The sequence below is a fragment of the Mastigoproctus giganteus genome, chromosome 4, assembly GCF_048544385.1.
Source record: "Mastigoproctus giganteus isolate SK-2022 chromosome 4, ASM4854438v1, whole genome shotgun sequence".
Lineage (NCBI taxonomy): Eukaryota > Metazoa > Arthropoda > Arachnida > Uropygi > Thelyphonidae > Mastigoproctus > Mastigoproctus giganteus.
In genome coordinates this window covers 89,142,625-89,164,551 of record NC_143578.1, presented here as the reverse complement: position 1 = coordinate 89,164,551, position 21,927 = coordinate 89,142,625, and the positions used below count along the sequence as shown (strand labels likewise).

General features: G+C 37.9%; 1 protein-coding gene across 1 annotated transcript in view; it reads left to right on the top strand.

Annotated features, from left to right (window-relative positions):
• LOC150086892 (U6 snRNA-associated Sm-like protein LSm8) overlaps nucleotides 1–21,927 on the top strand; it is an 82,817-nt gene continuing 60,890 nt past the window's right edge. Inside the window, exons 1-2 of the mRNA XM_090372790.1 lie at nucleotides 1–154; nucleotides 17,684–17,724. Of these exons, the coding sequence (XP_090228916.1) occupies nucleotides 124–154; nucleotides 17,684–17,724 (72 nt within the window). The 5' untranslated portion in view covers nucleotides 1–123. The remainder of the gene's footprint in view (nucleotides 155–17,683; nucleotides 17,725–21,927) is intronic.

Below are 21,927 nucleotides of genomic sequence, written 5' to 3'. Positions count from 1 at the left end.
ATAAGGCATGTTTTACTGAGAACATAACGGTGGTTGAAATATTTATTTCGTCTTGAATGTATATTAGTTATTGTGTTGTTTGTTTTATTTTTAAGTTGAACGGTAAATGATTATAGATTGTCGATGGCAGCGACGTTGGACAGTTACATAAATCGTATCCTTGAATTGATATTTGTTTTCGAACTAGGGTTGCCGGATGTGTGGTATTTGCGTTTACTGGCCTGTGAACAAATGCTGGTTATGGAAGTGTTCTATATTTTCTAATTAAATAAGTTTTACTGTCACGTAATATATTTGGTTAGTTTTTTAATTATATTTTGTTTTCATTATAATGTTTTCTCGAGATTTAATAAACGCAACCATTGTTGTTTAACTAGAATTGTATTTATTAAATATACACTGGTTAGGTTAAACTTACTTGTAACTTACTTTGATGTCAGGATAATATACAAGTACTGAAAAATCTAATGTTAAACTATGGTGGTAAATTTTGAATGCCTCCAGAGAGGACAAAAACACAAAATGAAATATTAGGAGGGCGCTTACTGAATTTTATAAATTACAGCTGTTAATTACAGGGGAATTACAAAAGGTGATATTGTTGTACACTTTGGCACCAATGACATTAAGAGTAGCAGATCTGCAGATTTACTTAATAAGTACAGGTCAATGTGGCAAAAAAGTCGTGAGTCAGGGTTAAATTTGAAGGTGTCTACAATTCTGCCCAGACACAATAGGCTGGAGTACATGATGAGAGCCTTATCAATCAATTTGGCCGTGGAGGGAATGTGCAAGGCTTAAGGGATAGAATTTTTTTCAGCGTGGTCTGTGCTTGTTAACAGAGACTGCTTCTACAGGGATGGGATATACTTAAATAGAAAGGGTGCAAGAATATTTGCTGATGCTATCGAGGCAGTGTTAGGTGGGTCGGAAAACTGCTAGCCTGGGGGGGGATTCACAGACTAAAAGGTTAAAAGTAGCCGCAGGCAGAAGGGAAGGTGATTCTTGCACAACTATTTTTTTTTTTTTTTTTGGCTGATGCTGCATAAGCTCATACACTTGCTTTCTTGCATCACATGCCACTACTACTACTATCTCATTTCCATAGAGTTCAGAGTGGAAGAAAATAGTATTGCCTGAACTTGGACAAGTAGTAGTGTCATGTGATGCAAGAAAGCAACTGTATGAGCTTATGCAGCATCAGCAAAAAAAAAAAACATTCCTCCAAATGCCTGTCCAGTTCCTCCTTAAATCTATTTAACCTATTAACTTCCACAATGACAGATGGAAGTTTGTTCCAGCAATTAACCACTGCTGGCTAAAGGCAAATTTCCGCACATCTATTCTACATCTGTCTTCTCAATTTGAATTTATGTCCCCTTAGGTTTGTAATCTAAACAAGTGGAACGATTCCATCAGAATTCAACGTGCTCAACCCATGCAAGGCCTTAACGCCTCAATCAGATCACCGCGCAGGTACCTAGTCTCCAGCCACTGCAATTTGCAGAACTTAAGCCTCTCTTGGTAAGAGATACCTTCATTCCCCTCACCAATCTTGTTGCTCTTCTCTGTACATGCTCAAGCAAATCTACATCCTTCCTAAAATGAGGCCTCCAGACCTGTACGCAGTACTCAAGGCATGGGCTGACCATTGCCTTATACAGAGGGACAATCACCTCCTTTTCCTTTCTAGCAAAATTCCTATATCATTGACAAAACCCCATGACCTGCCCTGGCAGCTTGTCTGCATTGCTCAGAAAACTTCATGTCTGACTGCACAATTACTCCCAGGTCTTTTTCATTTTCTACCACCTTAAGTGTAGTACCACAGAGTTGGTACGTTTCTCTGGGGTTTCTTCTACCCATATGCAGTACTTTGCATTTGTCAAGGTTAAACTTCAGTTGCCACTTCTTAGCCCATCTGCCCAAGTTTTCTAGATCCTGTTGCAGTAGCACACTGCCATTACTGTCATTAACAACCCTGTCAACCTTTGTATCATCTGCAAACTTCAACACTAAGCCTGATATACCTTCATCAATATCATTGAGAAATATACAAAATTACAGTGGACGCAACACCAAACCCTGTGGGACTCCACTAATAACATTAGTCCACGAAGAGCAGCTCCCATTGATTACCACCCTCTGTCTTCTGCCACTCAACCATCCTTTTATCCATTGTAGCAACTTACCCTTAATACCATTCTGCTCCAATTTGTACAATAGTCTTCCATGCGCAACAGTGTCAAAAACTTTCCTGAAATCCAAATACAGTAAACCCCCACTATTCGCGGTTTCGTGTATTCGCAGTCGCTGATTTAATATAAAATGAAACCTAAAAAAATGTGAATTTTAAAGCGCCGTGAACATTTTCCGCCATAAAAAAACATGGGCGTGACTAAAATTATCTTTCCCAGTCAAAACAGGGCTCAGTGGGTGGGGGGAGAGGGGTGACAAAATCGCAAGCGTGGATGTTTCTCGCTAATCCTTGTATACTTGCGTGTACACCAATGCTAGGAGTTTAGTAAATAAATTTGATGAATTTGAGGTATTGCTCAAAACATAAAAGGCAGATATTGTTGGGATATCAGAGACGTGGTGTTACACAGATATAAGGAATGCAGAACTGGAATTTGGAGAGGACAAGGTCTACAGAAAGTATAGACAGGATAGGAAGGGAGGAGGGGTTATGCTATTAGTTAAGAAACACATAAAATCCAAGGAAGTGAAGCCAGTCGACATCGCTGGATAGTGCAGTGTTGAGTTAGTTTGGTGTGACGTAAGCATTGGGAGATCAAAATTGAGAGTAGGAGTGTGCTATAGGCCTAATGACTCTGATGAGTATAATAAGAAACTGTACAGGGAAATAGTGGACCAGTACATTAGAGAGTATTATAATGGGAGATTTTAATTTCCCAGATATTGACTGGAATTTGGGGGCTGGTCACTCACACACTAGCAAGCCTTTTGTGGATTTATTGGATGATTGTTTTTTTTTTCATCAGCATGTTCGGGAGGCAACTAGAGGGAGTAATACCCTTGATTTGATTATCAGTAGTGATTCTTCATGCATTAAGAATCTGCAGATAAAGGAACCACTAGGTGGCAGTGATCACAGTGTGCTGAAGTGGGATTTACTCAAAGAGATAACTACCATTAGGGGTAAAGGGAAAGGTTATTGCTTTCGTAAAGCCGACTACGATGGACTGAGACAGTAGTAAATTCTATACAGTGGGACCAAATGATAATGTTACCAACAGCAAATTCAAAATGGGAAGCATTCAAAGAACTTATCTTGGAAGCTACTAGGCTTTACATACCAATTAAGAAATATTGTTCAAGGTTTAGGCCTAAACGGATGTCAGATGAACTAATGAGACATATGGCAGAGAAGAAAAATGCATGGGATACATACAAATTAACACGTGACACAGAAGCCTATGATAGATACAAGTTGATCTGTAACCAAGTTACAAAGGAGGTTAGGCAGGCGAAGGCTGATCACGAGAAATCTTTGGCAAGAGATGCAAAGAAAAACAGCAAGGAGTTCTTTACTTATGTAAACTCTAGAAGGAAGGGGATGAATCAGATTGATCCACTTGATATCGATGGGTCAACTGTTGATGATCCTGCTCAGGGAGCTAAGAAACTAAATGAATATTTCGCATCGACATTCACACAAGGAGTTATTCAGCGAGGGGAATGCCAGAGGTGTATTCAACTCTGGCAGTAAGCTAGAGAATCTTGTAATAACTGAGAGTAAAGTGGAGGAGAAATTGTGAAAGATGATAAATACAAGAAAGGCACCTGGAGTGGATGGGATCTATCCAGTTATATTAAAGGAGGCAGTAAAGGAAGTAAGCAAACCCTTAGCCATAATTATGAGAGCTTCCTTGGACTCGGGAGGTACCCACAGACTGGAGATGTGCAAATGTGACCCCAATTCACAAAGGAGGATCAAAGGCTGACACAAGTAATTATAGACCTGTGAGTTTAACTTCTGTTCCAGGAAAATTAATGGAGGCACTGGTTAGAGAAGCACTGCAGGATCATCTAGACAAGACTTCAGTTATAGCTCGGACTCAGCATGGTTTTGTTAAGTGCAAGTCTTGCCTGACCAATTTGATTGGATACTATGATGCAGTCACAAAAGAACTGGATGTAGGGAATAACTTTTATATTATATACTTGGATCTTAGAAAGGCTTTTGATACTGTTGCACATGGAAGACTGCTGCACAAATTGGAGTAGTGTGGCATTGGATGCAAATTGCTGCTATGGATAAAGGAGTGGTTGAAGGGGAGAAGACAGAGATTGGTAATCAATGGACACTGCTCATCGTGGACTAAAGTGGAGTCCCTCAGGGTTCAGTGTTGGGTCCATTATTGTTTACTGTATTTTTAAATGATATTGATGATGGTATATCAAGCTTAATGTCCAAGTTTGCAGACGATACGAAGGTTGGCAGGGTTGTCAAGGACACTACTGACACTATGCTGCTGCAACAGGATCTGGAAAGGTTGAGCAGATGGGCTGAGAGGTGGCAAATGAAGTTTAACATTGACAAATGTAAAGTATTACATATTGGAAACAGCAACCCCAGAGCAACTATCAACTCTGTGGTACAACACTGACAGTGGTAGAGAATGAAAGGGACCTGGGGGTGGTTGTGCAGGCAGAAATGAAGTTCTCTGAGCAGTGTAGATGGGCTGCAAGGGTAGCTCATGGTGTATTGTGAATGATATATAGGAATTTTTCTAGCAGGGATAAGGAAGTGATTATTCCCTTGTATAAGGCAATGGTCAGGCCACACCTAGAGTACTGTATACAGGTCTGGAGGCCTCATTTCAAAAAGGATGTAGAGCTGCTGGAACGCGTACAGAGAAGGGCAACAAGATTAGTGAATGGAACAAAGGGGTGCTGTTACGAAGAAAGGCTGAAGTTTTGCAAATTACAGTGTCTGGAGACTAGGCACCAGCGAGGTGATCTGATAGAGGTGTATAAAGTCTTGAATGGTTTGAGCATGCTCAATGCTGATGGGATTCTTCCTCTCGTTCAGAATAATCACCTGAGAGGGCATAAATTCAAATTGAGGAAAGACAGATGTAGGATAGATGTGCGGAAATTTGCCTTTAGCCAGCGGGTGGTTTGTTGGTGGAACAGACTTCCATCCCTTGTTGTGGAAGTTGATAGCCTAAATTAACCCCAGGGGCTCACATCTGGTGAGTATGGGCTTGGCACACCCAGGCTCCTGAGCTGGATATCATCATTCTTCTCTTCCTTGGTGATTCCCTTCTACTTCTCTCTCTCACAGGCTAACTTGGGAATTTTTTTTTTGGCTGGTGGAGCATAAGCCTCAGGCTTCCTTGCACCATATAGCTAATAATAATAAAATAATAATAATAAGTTTAAGGCTTAGCTGGACAGGTATTTCGAACGAACAGAGGGGTGAAGTGGAAGTCGTTTTTTTTTTTTTTTTTTGGTTGATGCTGCGTAAGCTTGCTTTCTTGCATCAAATGCCTCTACTAATGCTAATCTGAGCAAGTGAAAGAATCCCATCAGAATTCAGCCTAAAGAATTGAAGGCATTATATACCTCACTCAGATCATCTTGCAGGTGCTTGATCTCCAGCTGCTGCAATTTATAGAACTGAAGCCTTTTTTGGTAAAGAACCATTTCATTCTCTTCACCAATCTCGTTGCCCTTCTCTGTACATGCTTAAGCAACTCTACACCCTTCATAAAATGAGGCCTCTAGACCTGTACTCAAGTCATGGACTGATAAAAGGATAATCACCTCCTTTTCCCTACTAACAAAATTCCCGTATGCTATTGAAAATACCCCATGACCTGCTCTGGCAGCTTGTCTGTATTGCTCAGAAAACTTCATATCTGACTGCACAATTACTCCCAGGTCTTTTTTATTTAATTGTATATAGATGCATATGGTGATAGACCTGTTTTTAGATTAGTGCATGTGCTGTTGTTGCCTGAAGAGCGAGTCCTTGCATGTCTCACTAGTCTTTTGTTCCAAAGAAAAAGATTAGTGGATTAGTCCTTACAGTCTCGTACTCCTTTTGAGCAATCTTTGTGAGTAGCAGTGATGAACAGGCCCCTCCCACTGGATGCTTTTTACTTAATGTTAGAACAATTTCCCCCTTTCCTCAAGGAGGGGTAGCTCAAAAAAATTTTAAAATTGGATAAACCGGTTCCAAATTTTAAAACGGCAGCAAGGGAAGGAGGGAAATCAATGCCAAGTAAAGAGCAACTGGTGGAGCAAATGACTGCTACTCACAGTGATCAGTCAGAAGGGGTACATATTGTAAAGACTAACCGATCAGTGAAAGTCTATTTTCGTCTAAAAACTGAAGCATTCCAACTGCTGGGATTCATCAAGAAGTAGGGAACATTAGTGCCCTTGATTGCACTCTGAAGAAAGTAAAATTTCAAATCGTAATATCGTTAATGATGTGGTTTTGATTCCAAAAAACTTGACTGCTACTGTCGTTTGTTAAGGTCAAGTAAATTCATTCTATATTGAGTTTTGTTTAGTTAGCACCTGCAAATTTGCTTTTCAGATATGCAGTAAATTTTGTTTTCCCCAAAATTCAACTTTATAAAATTTAGATTGTGTTATGGTCTGTAAAATATAGTATTTGTGACATCTTGTAAAGAAAGCCTTTTCAGTAGCTTACCTAATGGCTAAATTCATGGTTGGGTATGTGAAGAATATTCTGATTATCCTGGTAGCTTGGTGGTTGAGTTCTAGTGATGTCCTGATTCTTATCAACTTGACATCAGTTCCTAATTGTTAGTTTTAATTCCTAACTATGTTGCTTTTTTCTTGTTGCACCCAGATCAGTTCTTGTTCTGCTGCAAACTCTTTTGTCATGATTATCAGTGAAAAATACAGTTTCATGGTAATGCTGCATTTTAGCAGAAGTTGATTAAAAATTTTGTCAATAGATGCAGCCACTGTAATTTTCTCCTGTAATGTCGTATATCATGCGCTTATTCATTATAGTTTGATCTGAAGAATGTGTTTTTTTTTTTTTTTTTTTAAGGGAAAAATAAAATTTGTAGAAATGTTAATCTGACTTATGCTGCCAAAATGCAAGATTATCACTTATATTGCCTTTATTGACTTCAGAAAAACTGTTCATTTACCTACAGGAGAAAATCTTCAGATGGTTGAAAGTTGTTCACTAATTCCTCTTTTCTCTTGCTACACTTAGTTATACTTGCACTACTTGTATTGGAATGAACCACATCCTGGAAAGCAAGGTGCTATTGTTGCCTGAAGAGCGAGTCCTTGCATGTCTCACTAGTCTTTTGTTCCAAAGAAAAAGATTAGGGATCAACAACTGCTGGGATTCATCATGGAACAAGTAAATACATGGGCTCTGTTAGGGTAATTAAGAGTAAGAACAAGTGCAAGTACACCAATGCTAGGAATGTAGTATTTTTTATTTATTTCTGTAGATTGTAATTTTCACAAAAATACATACGAAGGAAGGTTGTTCCAGAAAACAGAATTAAATGAATAAATGAGGAAGAAGAAAAATTGGTTCTGTGAGTTTGAAGCTGGACAGTAAAAGGATATCTAGGAAATAAACTCATACACCGACCATTGAACAAAATTTACTGTAACTAAAATTTTTACAAATAGTATAAAAATATAATATAAAACAAATTATTTACAATAAACTAATGATTGTACATTACGGAATACTAAAAACTGTAATAAAAGATCGTTTACAATAAAATAAGCTAAAATATAAAATTAAAAGCACTAAAAACCTAGAGCTTTCGAGAGCGTCAGCTCTCTTCTTCAACAGTAATATGACTTTCTGCAACATCTCCTTAAATAGCAGGTTCACGGTACCTCCACACGTGGTATTTCTCCACGTGGTTCAATCGGCACATGGTCAGAACCGGAAGCGGAAATGTCTCGGGTACGTGGCAAAGAAAATCGTTCATCCGAACTTAATACAATTGTTTCAAAAATAGGATGAATACGCATGCCTCTATCTCTATTCATGGTATTCTTACTGGATGAACCAATCCGCAAACCCTCGAGCCATTTACGCTCCCAGTATCCGCGTGCACGATCCAAAATAATAGCATCTTCCGGGGAGATTTGATGCTGCTTCTCCCAAAAATATTTGGCCACGGCAGACTTACTGTAATCAGTGGTTCTTATGGCATTTAAATGTTCCCCCAGGCGATCCCTAAGCCGTCGTTTTGTTTCCCCCACATAACACTCCCCACAATCCGGGCATTCTATTCTATAAATAACTCCACTACTGAGATACTCTGTCGTTTTTGGATGTATTGGTCTCTAGGGTGGGTTCTAGGCTTAAGACGTCACTTTTTAAAAAACCCATGTGCAGAGGTCAATACACCCACTATAATTCAGCACAAGCTGGACAATACAAGAATAGTGTAGCAAAAGCTTTATTTGACAGAGTAAGATCACACTGTACCACTTCTGAGGATAAAGAGAAAGAAATTAATCGTGTCACGGCAGAACTTAGAAAGTGCGGATACCCCCAGAGAATCCTGGATAGATATAGTAGAGGGGTGTCCGAGCGTAGGGAGTCGTTCGTCCGGTAGCCACCGCATACATCCCCTACTATCCGGGCCTTACTGAGCATCTGGCAAGAATTTTACGGGGTTATAAGACATGCTATGTACAGCTTCCTGGGCGGAGGCTGTGCACAGCTGTGTCTCAGGTCAAAGACCGTATACCAAAAGATCTCAGTAGTGGAGTTATTTATAGAATAGAATGCCCGGATTGTGGGGGAAACAAAAAGACAGCTTAGGGATTGCCTGGGGGAACATTTAAATGCCATAAGAACCGCTGATTACAGTAAGTCTGCCGTGGCCGAACATTTTTGGGAGAAGCAGCATCAAATCTCCCCGGAGGACACTTATTTTGGATCGTGCACACGGATACTGGAGCATAAATGGCTCGAGGGTTTACGGATTGGTTCATCCAGTAAGAATACCATGAATAGAGATAGAGGCATGCGTATTCATCCTATTTTTGAAACAATTGTATTAAGTTCGGATGAACGATTTTCTTTGCCACGTACCCGAGACATTTCCGCTTCCGGTTCTGACCATGTGCCGATTGAACCACGTGGAGAAATACACGTGTGGAGGTACCGTGAACCTGCTATTTAAGGAGATGTTGCAGAAAGTCATATTACTGTTGAAGAAGATAGCTGACGCTCTCGAAAGCTCCAGGTTTTTAGCGCTTTTAATTTTATATTTTAGCTTATTTTATTGTAAACGATCTTTTATTACAGTTTTTAGTATTTCGTAATGTACAATCATTAGTTTATTGTAAATAATTTGTTTTATATTATATTTTTATACTATTTGTAAAAATTTTAGTTACAGTAAATTTTGTTCAATGGTCGGTGTATGAGTTTATTTCCTAGATATGAGTTTTCCCGACCTCAGAGGCCTCTTTCAGGATACAGTAAAAGGATGTTGACTGGTTGTGGCACATGTTCGTATTGCTTTGAAAGAGAGAGCTGGAATTATAGAAGTTGAAGCTGTTTGATCAGGGCAAGCTTTTCTCAAACTGGATGGTGGAATGGAAGGTGGTATCATCAGCAAAACTATGGATGGGATTTCCGGTCAATGGAAGAAGGTCATTAATATACAAGAGGAAAAGAGTGGAAGAAAGAACTGAACTTTTATGGAACATCAGCATTAGTGGAGAAGTTAGAAGACAGAGAGCCATCTATCATCACCTGCAGTGAGCTGTCAGAGAGAAAACTGGATACCTGATTGCAAAAAACATTTGGCAAACCATAAGATGTCAAGAGCAACAGCTTGAGTTTCACCAAACTGTTCCATTGAATTTGCCCATAAATGGGTAATATAAGCGAAAATATTGCTAGTGGATTGACATTGACGGAATCCACACTGGTGATCGTTGATCAGATGCAAGGTTTCTAGATAGTTTAAGAGATGCTGGTTAATTGATTTCTCCATTATTTTATAAACAGCAGAAGTAATTACAATTGGATGATAATTGGATGGGAAGAAATTGTCACTTTTTAGGAATTGAGTGGATATGAGCAAATTTCCAAGCAGAAGGAGAAACATCTTTGGAATAAGAAAGTGAAAAAAAGGCAACACAGAACAGGAGTAAGTTCAGGAGCACAAGTTTTGAGAACAAGTGGAGAAACTCATGTATTAATGAGTTGTAATTTCTTACAACTCATTAATACATGAGTTGTAAGAAAAATAGGATGCTAGCAGGTCAGCTTAATTCTTGGCTGAACTGCAATAGAACCATCTGGTTTGACAGGTGGATACAGAGATAAGCAAAATTTGCAGCCAATAGCTTTGGCAAGAGACCAGAATGCTTGGCTACCATTTGGACAAGAAGCAAGTTTTCTAATCTTAGCCTGTTCGAAATCTTGTTTGGACTGATTAATAACTGCTTTACAAGTGTTGCAAGCTTTGGTGTAGACAGAAAATGAAACTGAAGATTTGGAAACAAGCCAATTATGATATACAGCATTCTTCTCTTCAACAGCCTTAGCATATTTATTGCAAAACCAAGGTTTAGATAAAGGACAAGACTTTAAGGTGGAGTGTGGAATAAAGGATTCCATCCTTATAAGAATAATTTGACTAATAGGATCTGAGCAAACGTTGACATCAGAAATTTCAAACGGTAATACGACTAAGGAAAAGAAGTCTAGCAGATCATCCCATTTCCCATTTTCACTTGTAAAGCCAAAAAACATGAGATTGGGAATGGCCATGAGAGAAAGGCTCCATTGGAGAAGAGACTAGAGGACCACTCACCTTGACTGTGTACTTGGATGGTTTGTTTGTGAGAAAAAGATCAAATGTATTGGCTGTGTGGTTATGATTGTCTGGTATTCTGATAGGTAAATGAAAAATTTGTGTGAAGTCAATAGTAATTTCAAAAGCTTCAGCGTCTCGACCAGATGGGCCTGTGTGACTAGGAAACGGAAGCCAGCTGGAGTTGTGAACATTAAAGTCACCAAGGAAAATTACCTCACTGTTAGGATAAAGAGAGGAAGTCCAAAGATTTCCAATTGATTAGTGGAGTTGGTTGGATGATAGATGCAACAGATGAATTTGACAGAATGTGGTAAAGAGATTTTATGCCAGAGAAGATCAAAAATAGGAGATTCAAAATTACTGTTTCTAGCTGAATATTAGAGCGGACATATGCATAAGTACTACCTTTGAAGCGAAAAGAATCGCACAGCGAATAATTCAGACAACTGAGTTGAGTAGTGGTCGAACCAATAACTGAGATTCTGTCAGAAATAGTACATGGGGTTTGGCAGACTGTAAGTGGAAATGGATATCATTGAGATTAGAACTGAGACCACGTATATTTATGAAATTAATGAGGGAGTGTTTGGGAGGTTTAGATCTTTTTGCAAATAAGTTTGTGCTCTATTAGTTTGACAGTGCATCGTTTATTTAGTAGTAAGAAAAGGTGTGGTGGGCATGCTGTATGAAGTAATGAAATTTTTGGATATGGCGTACACAAGGTAAGAATATACCCAGCTCCTTGACATAACATGTCTTCAACAGTGCCCTCCTGCTTGGACTCCCCCCAATCATTATCTGGCAGAATAGAGGCAGTGAGATTATACACTAGCTCATCCGAAAGGAGCTAGTGTATAATCTATATAAATAGCAGGTGGCCTGTGGACATCAATCACACTGCATGATGAAAGAGATGAGGAGGGTATTTACTGGATTTGCTCTAGACTATACATGGGTTCCACCGCTTAAAAGTGGTGGAACCCATGTCTAGACTATACATGGGTTCCACCACTTTTAAGCCTTCAATAAGCAATGGTGTTATTGGACCGGTTGATGAGAGTCATCTACCAACTAGTATGATTGATCTGGTAACACAGAGGGGCAGCATTCCTCCATGTTGTGGGCGCACACCTCAACGCTTGCTTACGTTGGTTTGCACCTGCGTGGTCAACCACACTTTGCTATGTGCCGATTTCAGGATTTGCACGTGGGGTTATTGACAGTTTCACCATTTAAGGTGCAAGCAGAGGATTTAACTGTCACAGACTGACCGGACTTCTCAGAAATTAGGGTCCACTTTGACTTGAGTGTCACCCGAATATTTGTTCCATCGGCGTTTTAGACTCACAGGTAGCAAGCACAGCTTGGTATATCTGAGAAAATGTCTGTGACACCCTCAAGGGCCATAAATTGTAAATAAATTTCATCAATTTGAAGTGCTGTTCAAGATGTCAGAGGCAGATATTGTTGGGATATCAAAGACATGATGTCTCACAGATATAAGGAATGCGGAGTACAGTGTATACAGAAAGGATAGGAATGGAGAAGGGGTTATGCCATTAGTTAAGAAACAAAATCTAAGGCAGTGCCATCTGCATATGTCTTAGGTCTCTGCACGATGGGTTCCAAGATTGCTGACACCTTTTGCAGAAGCGATGTCGAGTGCAATGTTCTCGCTAACTGTTGAATTTGTGTAATGTGGACGTTGAGAACTTTTTTGATTGGTTGGTGACAAATGATGAATGCTGGGTTTACCAGTATGATCCACTTTGATTCATTTCAGGAAGTCATCAATGAAGTGGAATTGTGGTTGCAGGTAAAAAGTTCAGACTTCAATGATCAAGGCATTAAACAACTAATCCATAGATGGGAGAAATGTGTTATTATTCATGGAGAGTACATAGAAAAGGATTAAAGTTCCTGTGAAGTTTCACCTTTCTACGGTTATTATTTCTAGGTAAAGGTACGAACTTTTTGATACCTCCTCTTATAGGTTATATAGCAAGTCTGTTGCACAAATTCTTTGTGCGTCGTAATTTGGTGCTTTCATGTCAACTTGGCTGTATGTTTTAATTTACTTCTACTTTTTATATTGCATGTTTCATTATTATTATCGTTGTTTTTAAGAAGAAAAAAAAATTTTTTTCCATGGACATTTGGGTAATTAGAACAAAACGGCCAAGGAGTGACGACAATGTACCTACAAGTACTTCAGAAGCTAATAAGGTAAGAAATATAATTTGGAAAAATTTGGACACTAACGTTATTTCAAGTGCAGTGCAACCACCAATTTCTGGTAGAGAGCCATCATACTCCAAATCAAAAAGAATGAAAAAGAATAGGAAATAAGAAGAGGAATTTATGAAGTGTTGTTGATGATGAGCAAAGTCTTGTGTGCGTAATATGTTATTAAAATCCTGGCTAAAGAAAACATGAAACCTATTAAATTAAAAAGATACATACATACATACATATGGAACATCCAGAGCTAATGAAAAAAACTGAATCCTTTTTCACTGAATCTCTTGTTCTCCCAGCTGCAATAAATATGATTTCAATTATGCATGGAGAAAAGTACAGCAACAACAATTTAAAAACCATTCCTCTGTCCATAGATACAGTCTTGTGGCGTATTACAGTTATCGCAGACAACATAAAATTCAATTAAATCAATTAAAAGTCCAATTTCCCCCATGCTCATTTATTGTATGTCAGGTACTGCTGCTTGTGGATATTTTGGAGGTTTTCTATTTTGCAAATGGAAAGAGGGGTGAGAACATTTTTGATGTTATATATTTTTTTTCAAACAAATAATCTAATGTGGAACAACTGTGTTGTGATTTGTACTGATGGTTTGGTTGCATTAATAGGAGAAAATAAAGGTTTAAAAGGCCAAGTAAAGGAAATTGCCCCAAATATAGTTTTTAATTATTGCATTATACATAGGGAAGCATTAGTAGCGAAGGAAATGCAAACTGATTTGTACAAAGTTTTGAAAGATGCAGTAAGTGTGATAAATTTTATTAAAAGTAGGAACTTAAATATCAGACTTTTCACTATACAGTCAGTCCTCGTATAACACGATAGTTGTGTTCCTAGAAACCCTTGTGCGATGCAAAATCGGGCAATATAAATAATAGGCCCTATGGGGAAAAATAGGGTTAGGTGCTGACCATACAAGATCGAACACACATTTGTATCCAAAACATTATCAAACACAATAAATAATTGTAATGAAATATGTATTTTATTATGATCATTACGTAATAAAATATTGCTGATGTTTTTGCTTCTATCGTAAGCAAACCTCTTCCAATCTTCCATACAGCTGTCATTTGTTTGATCTGTCAAGCAAATGACAGCTGTTCCATCTCTTCCAAGTCTCTGTGTCTTGATCTAATGGATTTTGTTACCCTTTGAGTTGTTCCTGCTATGAAAGTTTTTATTTTCTCAGTATTCTTTCTAATTGTTCTTGGCGTTGCCTCATTTAGGTCTGTAGCACGTGCAATATCATGTTCTTTCATTTCGCTCAAAGCGTTTCATAATTTCATATTTTTTCTCTATCAACAGAGGCTGACTGGCCATAAGTCTTACCGGGGAAACCCCGGTGGGCCAGAGGCCGGTGTTATTTTGGCCATAAATGCTAGTATGAAGCCACTGCAAATTTTCCCCAGTACAAATTTTTGACCCATTCCACCTCTGTCTATCAATATTATTGCTTTTCTTTTTCTCTCTGAATCTGTAGTGTCTTCACTAGGTCGCTTGAACATATAAACAAAGCTGCGTGCGTGTATCTACTGAATAAACAACACCATAAAGGCAGAAATACTTATCACCTCACTAGCTCACATTTTTCTAAAGCACATTTCTGGAGGTCACTACCATAAAACAATTTCCAGTTGCATTCCTGCTAGTGGAATCTGTTATAAATGGGTAGTAAACTCGATCTAATTGCATTTGTGATAATACCGATAGCTGGAATTGTGTGGGTTTTACGTTATTATGGTGAAAAGTGTTTCTCCTTCACTGATATAAAAAACAAATACATTTTCAGAATCTTCTTTTCATTCCTATCGTGTTATGTTGTGTTCAGTTGAGGTGATTCTGCGTTCAACTGCCATTTCTTGTAAACACAAAGGTGAATTGCTCATAAGCAAATTTGATTTGTGTTATATATGATATCGTTCCCCTATTTATAAATCGCGTATGATCGAATTAGCGTAGTGTAAACTCGTGTTATACGAGGACTGACTGTTCTTTGTAATGAAAAGAGGACCGCTTATGGAACACTTCTTTTATATACAAAAGTGGGGTGATTGTCCAGTGGTAAAGTGTTGCGATGTCTTTTTGACCTCAAATGTGAAGTTTTAGTGTTTTTATTGGATAAAAATTGGAACCTTGCTCAATTGTTTACAAATCAAAAACAGCTTGGGAAAACTTAGTTCCCTTGACATATTTGAAAAACTTTAATGATTTAAATTCATCTTCAAGGGCAAGGAACAAATATATTAATACCCAGTGATAAAATAGAAGCCTTCAAAAAGGTTAATCTTTGGAAAACCGAATTTGAGTGTAATTATACTGAAATGTTCCCATATTTTTCTGATTTTGTTTATAGCAATAATATTGACATTTTACAATTTATGGATATCATTGCCACCCATCTAACAATGCTAATTAAGAATTTTAACAAATGATTTAATGTACTTCCAGAAAAAAAAAGTTGTATCGGATTCATTTGATCCATTTGCTTTTGAAATTTCTTCATGCCTCGAAATTACCATTCAGCAAAAGGATCTTATTGAACTGTCTTCTGATGAAGCATTACATGCTCATTTCAAGACTACAACTTGTGAAAAATTGGCTTTCTCTTCGAGACAAGTATCCAGAATCATTGAAGATGGCGATATTTTCAATAATCGAAAATTGAAATAATTCAATATTGAAAACATTCCTATCTTTTCTACATATTTATGTGATGTTGGTTTCTCAAAATTAACAGCTATAAAAACAAAACCATGTTCCAGACGATGACATGGCAGTAGCAATTTCAAATATTTCACCAAATATGAACAAAATATTATCGGTTATCCAGGCTCATCCTGCTCATTTGTATTTGTTTGTTTTGTAATCTTAGTTGAAGAATGAGAATATGATTTATTGTTTTTGCTGTATTCAAATAAAATATTAAACAATTATTTTAATCTGTAAATTAAAAGGAAATAATTTTTTTTATTCCTTTTTCAGTACTCAAATAAAATTTTCTAATACATAATTTATAAAATGCTATTTTACTTCTCTAAAAATCTGGTCATCCTACCTCGGGGTTTACATTGAGGGGTCGCATCAATTTTATATTTAATAAAGGGTGTTGCAAGCAACATAAGTTTGCGTGCCACTGCCCTAGTCCATAAACCATCGTAATATATTGCTAAATATCATTCTTTATTTTGCTGTAAACATTCATTACAACCTCTTACTATTAACACATTGTGTATATACACTGCATGATCACTGAATTATTACCACCCCTATTAAAACTGAATGCGACTCATCGACCACATGAGGTACAAGAGTGCGGAGTTAGTTTACCTACATAGCATAGATAAGGTATCAGTGGTTCAGTAGATTGTAAAATTCCGAGCATGATGGGTAAAGGGAAGGATTTATCGGACTTTGATAAAGGACAGATTGTGGGCGCTTGACGAGTTGGTGGCTTGATTTTGCAAATGGCTGAACTGGTGGGGTGTTCGAGAGCTGCTGTAGTTAGTGTGCCAGGACTGGCGTCAAAATGGCAAACAACGACCTGATGGCAAATCTGCAAAGGTCAGTGAAAGGTTGATGTTAGAGGTGAGCACCGGGTCCGACAACTCGTACAGGCAAACAAGTGCAGCACTGTTGAAGAGTGACTACCCAATATAACATGGGCCAACTGGAACGATATCTGGCATGACCATGCATCACATGCTTGCACGTATGGGCTATACCAGCAAAGATCCCTACGGCACCCTCTCCTAAACAAGGTTCATCGGTGTAAAAGACTTGCCTGGTGCCAAGAGGATGCAAGTTGAACGTTAGAAGACTGGAAGGTGTGCTGGTCGGATGAGTCAAATTATTTACTCCACACTGTGTACGGATTTAGCATCAACAACATGAGGCTCTTGATCTGCCATGCATGGTATCAAAAGTGCAGGCCGGTGGAGGCGGTTGTATGGTGTGGGGCATGTTTCACTGGCAGGAACTTGGACCCCTGGTGCAGGTGGAACAACATATCACTGGTCTCTGCTATCGTCAATTGCTTGTTGACTGTGTACACCCTGTTATGTTACACTTTTTCCCAAATGGCAATGGTGTCTTCCAAGATGACAATGCGCCGAGCAGTCGGGCACTAGCCATTCCTGCACAGCATAACTGTGCAGGAATGGTTTGAGGAACACAGTTCTGACTTCCAGCATATCGATTGGCTTCCGAACTTCACCTGATATCAATCTCGTAGAGCACTTGTGGGACCATAGTTTCCCACAAGTGCTCTATGGGAGTCTGGATACACCAAGCACCTCCATAGCTAGCCGCATCACACACAGCTTTGTTGGCCATACCTCCTGAAACTTTCCGACATCTTGTTGAATCAATGCCACATTGGATAGCTGCTGAGGGCAAAAGGATGACCTACGAAGTATTAGGTAGGTAGTCATAATTCAGTTATCACTCAGTGTATATACACAATCTTAATATTTCTATGTATAATATAAAGATTGTGTATAATAATACACAATCTTTAATATTTCTAAAGCTCTATGTAAATCATTGATGGATTTATTAAAATTTTCTTAATTTTAATCAAGATACTGTATCAATTATTACAGCTGATGGCAGAAATATTGTGGTAGGTATTGGCTGTAATATTTTTAAACTGTTTATATTATTATTGTTACCTCATCAGTTTTTGAAGTTACTTTTGGATTTTTTTTTTTCTTTCTTTGTAATCTTCTGTAAACAACTGTTTACAGAAGATTACAAAGAAAGCTGTGTTTTGTGTATGGAAAATAAAGCTATAAATATAAATTCTTGATTACTGGAGTTTTAATAGATGTATACAATAAGTATAAATTGGTTTTCTTCAGGTGCCTCTGAAAAATAATGCCTCTACCATATCCTTTAATAAGTATCTAGAAATTTTTTTCTGGCTTCCTAAATATAGTCAAACCTTTATTGTAACAGGATCTGAATTTGTTTTACAGTTTTTTCAGACTAAATAAATACTGGCTTCTCTCAGGTGACATGTCTCCATTTTTGCAACTTTTCTTAAACAGTAATGTGGGACGATAGATGCCAGCATAACTGAAGTTTCGAATTACATGTCTGTTTAAACTACAAGGTTACTGCATTCTACTCCTATGAGTTAAATAAACATTTACAATTTCTCATGTGTTGTTGCTGAAAAAGTTTTTTATTTATTTTGCATAAATGAAAACTGAAAAATGATATTCAGTCCAAATGGATGCTAGTCTGTGGAAAGTGAGAAACATACTTTTCAAATTTGGCTCTCTAATCCTGCCAAATTTGAAATAAATTTTGAAAATGGAAGTGAATAAAATTATATAATATACTTTATTAATACACATTTTAATTTTTTTAGAAGTACAGGCAGTTGACTTTATGAGTTAATTCGTTCCTAGCGTGCGCTTGTAAAGCAGGAATTTATTTCACATAGATATAAGCTTAAAATTACTGGTTACGTTCTCAACAATGAAATTAGTTAGCTAATTAGTTTGTTTAAACAATAATTGATTTATCCAAAGAAATGATAATGTAGCCTTGATAACAAAATCAAGCAAATTATAATAATAGAGAAATTACTAAAAATTATAGAAATCTTATAATACCATGAATAATCAGACTAAAATATGAAATAGCAAGTGCTTAAAAAAAAAGCCCAGAAAGCTCAGAGGAGGCTCTCACCTCCTCTGAGCTTTCTGGCCTAGAATATGGTTTTAATTTTGCTGTAAAGGACCAACATTATCCAATAAAAGATTGCATAGTGGAACTTCAATCCAAACTAGAACAACATTCTGATAAATGGCGACTCATCCATCAAACAAATAGTATATTAAATTCCAAACTCACACCTAATTCTAATATAAAAAAACAACTATCGGATATACATAAACTTAGCAAAACTTCTAACATAATCATACAAAAAGCGGACAAAGGGGATACGATTGTCATTCTAGACAAAGACACCTATACAGAAAAAATAGACTTAATCTTAGCTGATCAAGACATATACAATCGTTAACAACCATAACACCACTAAACTTAAAAATAAACTCAACATAATTTTAAGAAAACTCAGGCAGAATAAAGAAATCAGTCTATATATTTTACAGCAAATAGGAATCCTTAATAATGTCCTTCCTCATATGTTCGGTATTGTTAAGTTACATAAACCCGATCACCCATTAAGACCTATTGTTTCCTTCAATAAATCAGCTTTCGCTAACTTATCGACTTATCTAGTAAAAAATCATATCCGCACTTACCAGATTTTCAACATTCAAAATCACCAACACTAATCAAGCTTTTCAAAAAATCAGCAATACCATAGTTTCTGACGGAGACATTCTAGCGTCCTTTGACGTTGTCTCTATACACCAATGTACATATCCCATTCATCTTGCAAGCCTTACGCGAATTCTTAACGGCAGATAATACTTTAACAAAATGAACCACTTTCCATCAATAGTATTCTTGAACTTACTTCGCTTTTACAAAGGGTACTAGGAAAGTTTTGCAATATGACGCAACAATGAATCACAGGAAGCTGCTTGTTGCTGCATGTTGAGACATGTTCATACGTGCATAGTAGCCGCCGCGCCAAGTCGATGGGCTCAGTTATTCATTAGTAGTGAGAGTGTAAAGTGCTTGCGATGGCATCGTGGTCACGAAATGAGATAAGGACAGTTTTGCGGTATAATTTCGTGCGTGGTTTAACCATAGACCAGTGCTTAGAAGAAATGACTCTTGCACCAGATGATGATTGTCCACATCGTACAACGATATTCAGGTGGTATAGAGAATTCCAAAGGGGAAATTTCACTCTGGAGGATTCTGAGAGGCCGGGAAGGCCACGAACGTCAGTTACGGAGGAAAACATTACTGCTGTGAGGAAAATGCTTGACGAAAACAGGCGAGTGACCTACCAACAGATAGAGGATACTTTGGGCCTAAATGCACCAGCAATTCGTTCGATTCTGCAAGATCATTTGCACGTGAAGAAACTTTGTTCTCTCTGGGTGCCGCATCAACTGACTGAAGAGCAGATGACACGACGTGTGACTTGGTGCCGGGAGATGTTAAAAAAGTTTGATAAGGGACAATCTCGGTATGTGAACAACATCGTGACAGGTGACGAGACTTGGCTGTACTATTACGATCTGCCGACCAAGGCTCAAAACAAAGTTTGGGTCTTTGATGATGACGACACACCCGTAATTGTCAGAAAATCCCGATCTGTAAAGAAGAAAATGATAGCTGTATTTTTCAAATCGAGTGGAATTGTGGAATGTGTCGTTTTGGACACGCAGAAGACAGTCACAGCTAAGTGGTATACTGAACAATGCCTGCCTAAAGTCATTGGATCTATGAAGAACCTGCGGCAAAAGTCAAGAATGGACACTTGGTACCTCCATCATGAAAATGCTCCAGCTCACCGCGCCAAAGCCTGCACCGAACATTTGACCACGACAGGACTGAAACTTCTCGAGCACCCTCCCTACAGTCCCGACCTTGCTCCCTGCGACTTTGCACTGTTCCCGCATGTGAAAATGAAGCTAAAAGGGAGGCGGTTTTCCAGTGATAAGGACCTTCTACAGGCTTGGGACAACGAGTGTGCTTTACTCCCTAGTGAAACTTGGCAGAACTGGTTTAAAGATTGGTTTCGGAGGATGGAGAGGTGTATTGAATGTAGAGGAAATTACTTTGAAAAAATTAAATAAACAAAGCTGTATTGCAAAACTTTCCTAGTACCCTTTGTATTAGATGCCAGGTATTTTAGATTTAACAACAAGATCTTTCAACAAATATTCGTTTTACCAATGGGCTTAGATATTTCTGCCCCTTGTCCGAAATTTATCTTGCCACCATAGAAAATCAAATTTTGCAACCCTTTCCTTCAGAAATAAAATTATATACACGTTACGCCGATGACATCCTCATAATAGGTAATAGATCTTCCATAGATAGTCTCTTTTTAAAGTTCAATTCTATACATGACAGGCTCAAACTTACCCTTGAAATTGGAATGAACAACCAGATCAATTTTCTTAATTTTACTATCTTCAAAACAGATACAAAATTAAGCACAAAAATTTTCAGAAAAAATACACATACCGGAAAATACCTTCATTTTGCTTCGCACCACCCCCTTAGCAGAAAAAAACTGCCTTATACAACCAAATCCATAATGCCTTCAAATTCAGCTCCTCACAAAATGATTTACAAAACGAAATTCAATACCTCACGGAGAAATTCATATCTAGAAACTACCCTCCCCAACTCATCTCTCATACAATCTCTACTGTTAAAAATAAAATTAATAACCCATCTAAACATAATAATAATAAAAAAACAAACACACGCATAATTCTCCCCTACCATAACGAACTTGCAGGACAATTCCACCGCATATTTAAAGGTACAGACATTTCACTCACCCTTTCCGCATACAATAAACTAGGATCCTTTTTTAATTCCTATAAAGACACACACAAATACTCCACTGGTGACCTCAACAATATTATATATCTTATTAAATCCAGCCCAGCTGCAACGCCTGCTACATCGGCAGCACCACTACAAAATTCAGCTCTACTAAAACCTCCAACACCTGTGCACACTACCACCAAAACAGGTTTAGAACAGGCCAATCCAGCACAGAACTTACAATACCCCCCCCTCTTAGTCGATTCCGCTATCACCACTATTAAACTCAAATCCAGTCACAAAATTCTTCACTATGAAGCACTTATTATCGAATGGTTCCGGCACCATTCTAACCTCAATATCATAAACATGAAACTTCCCTTCA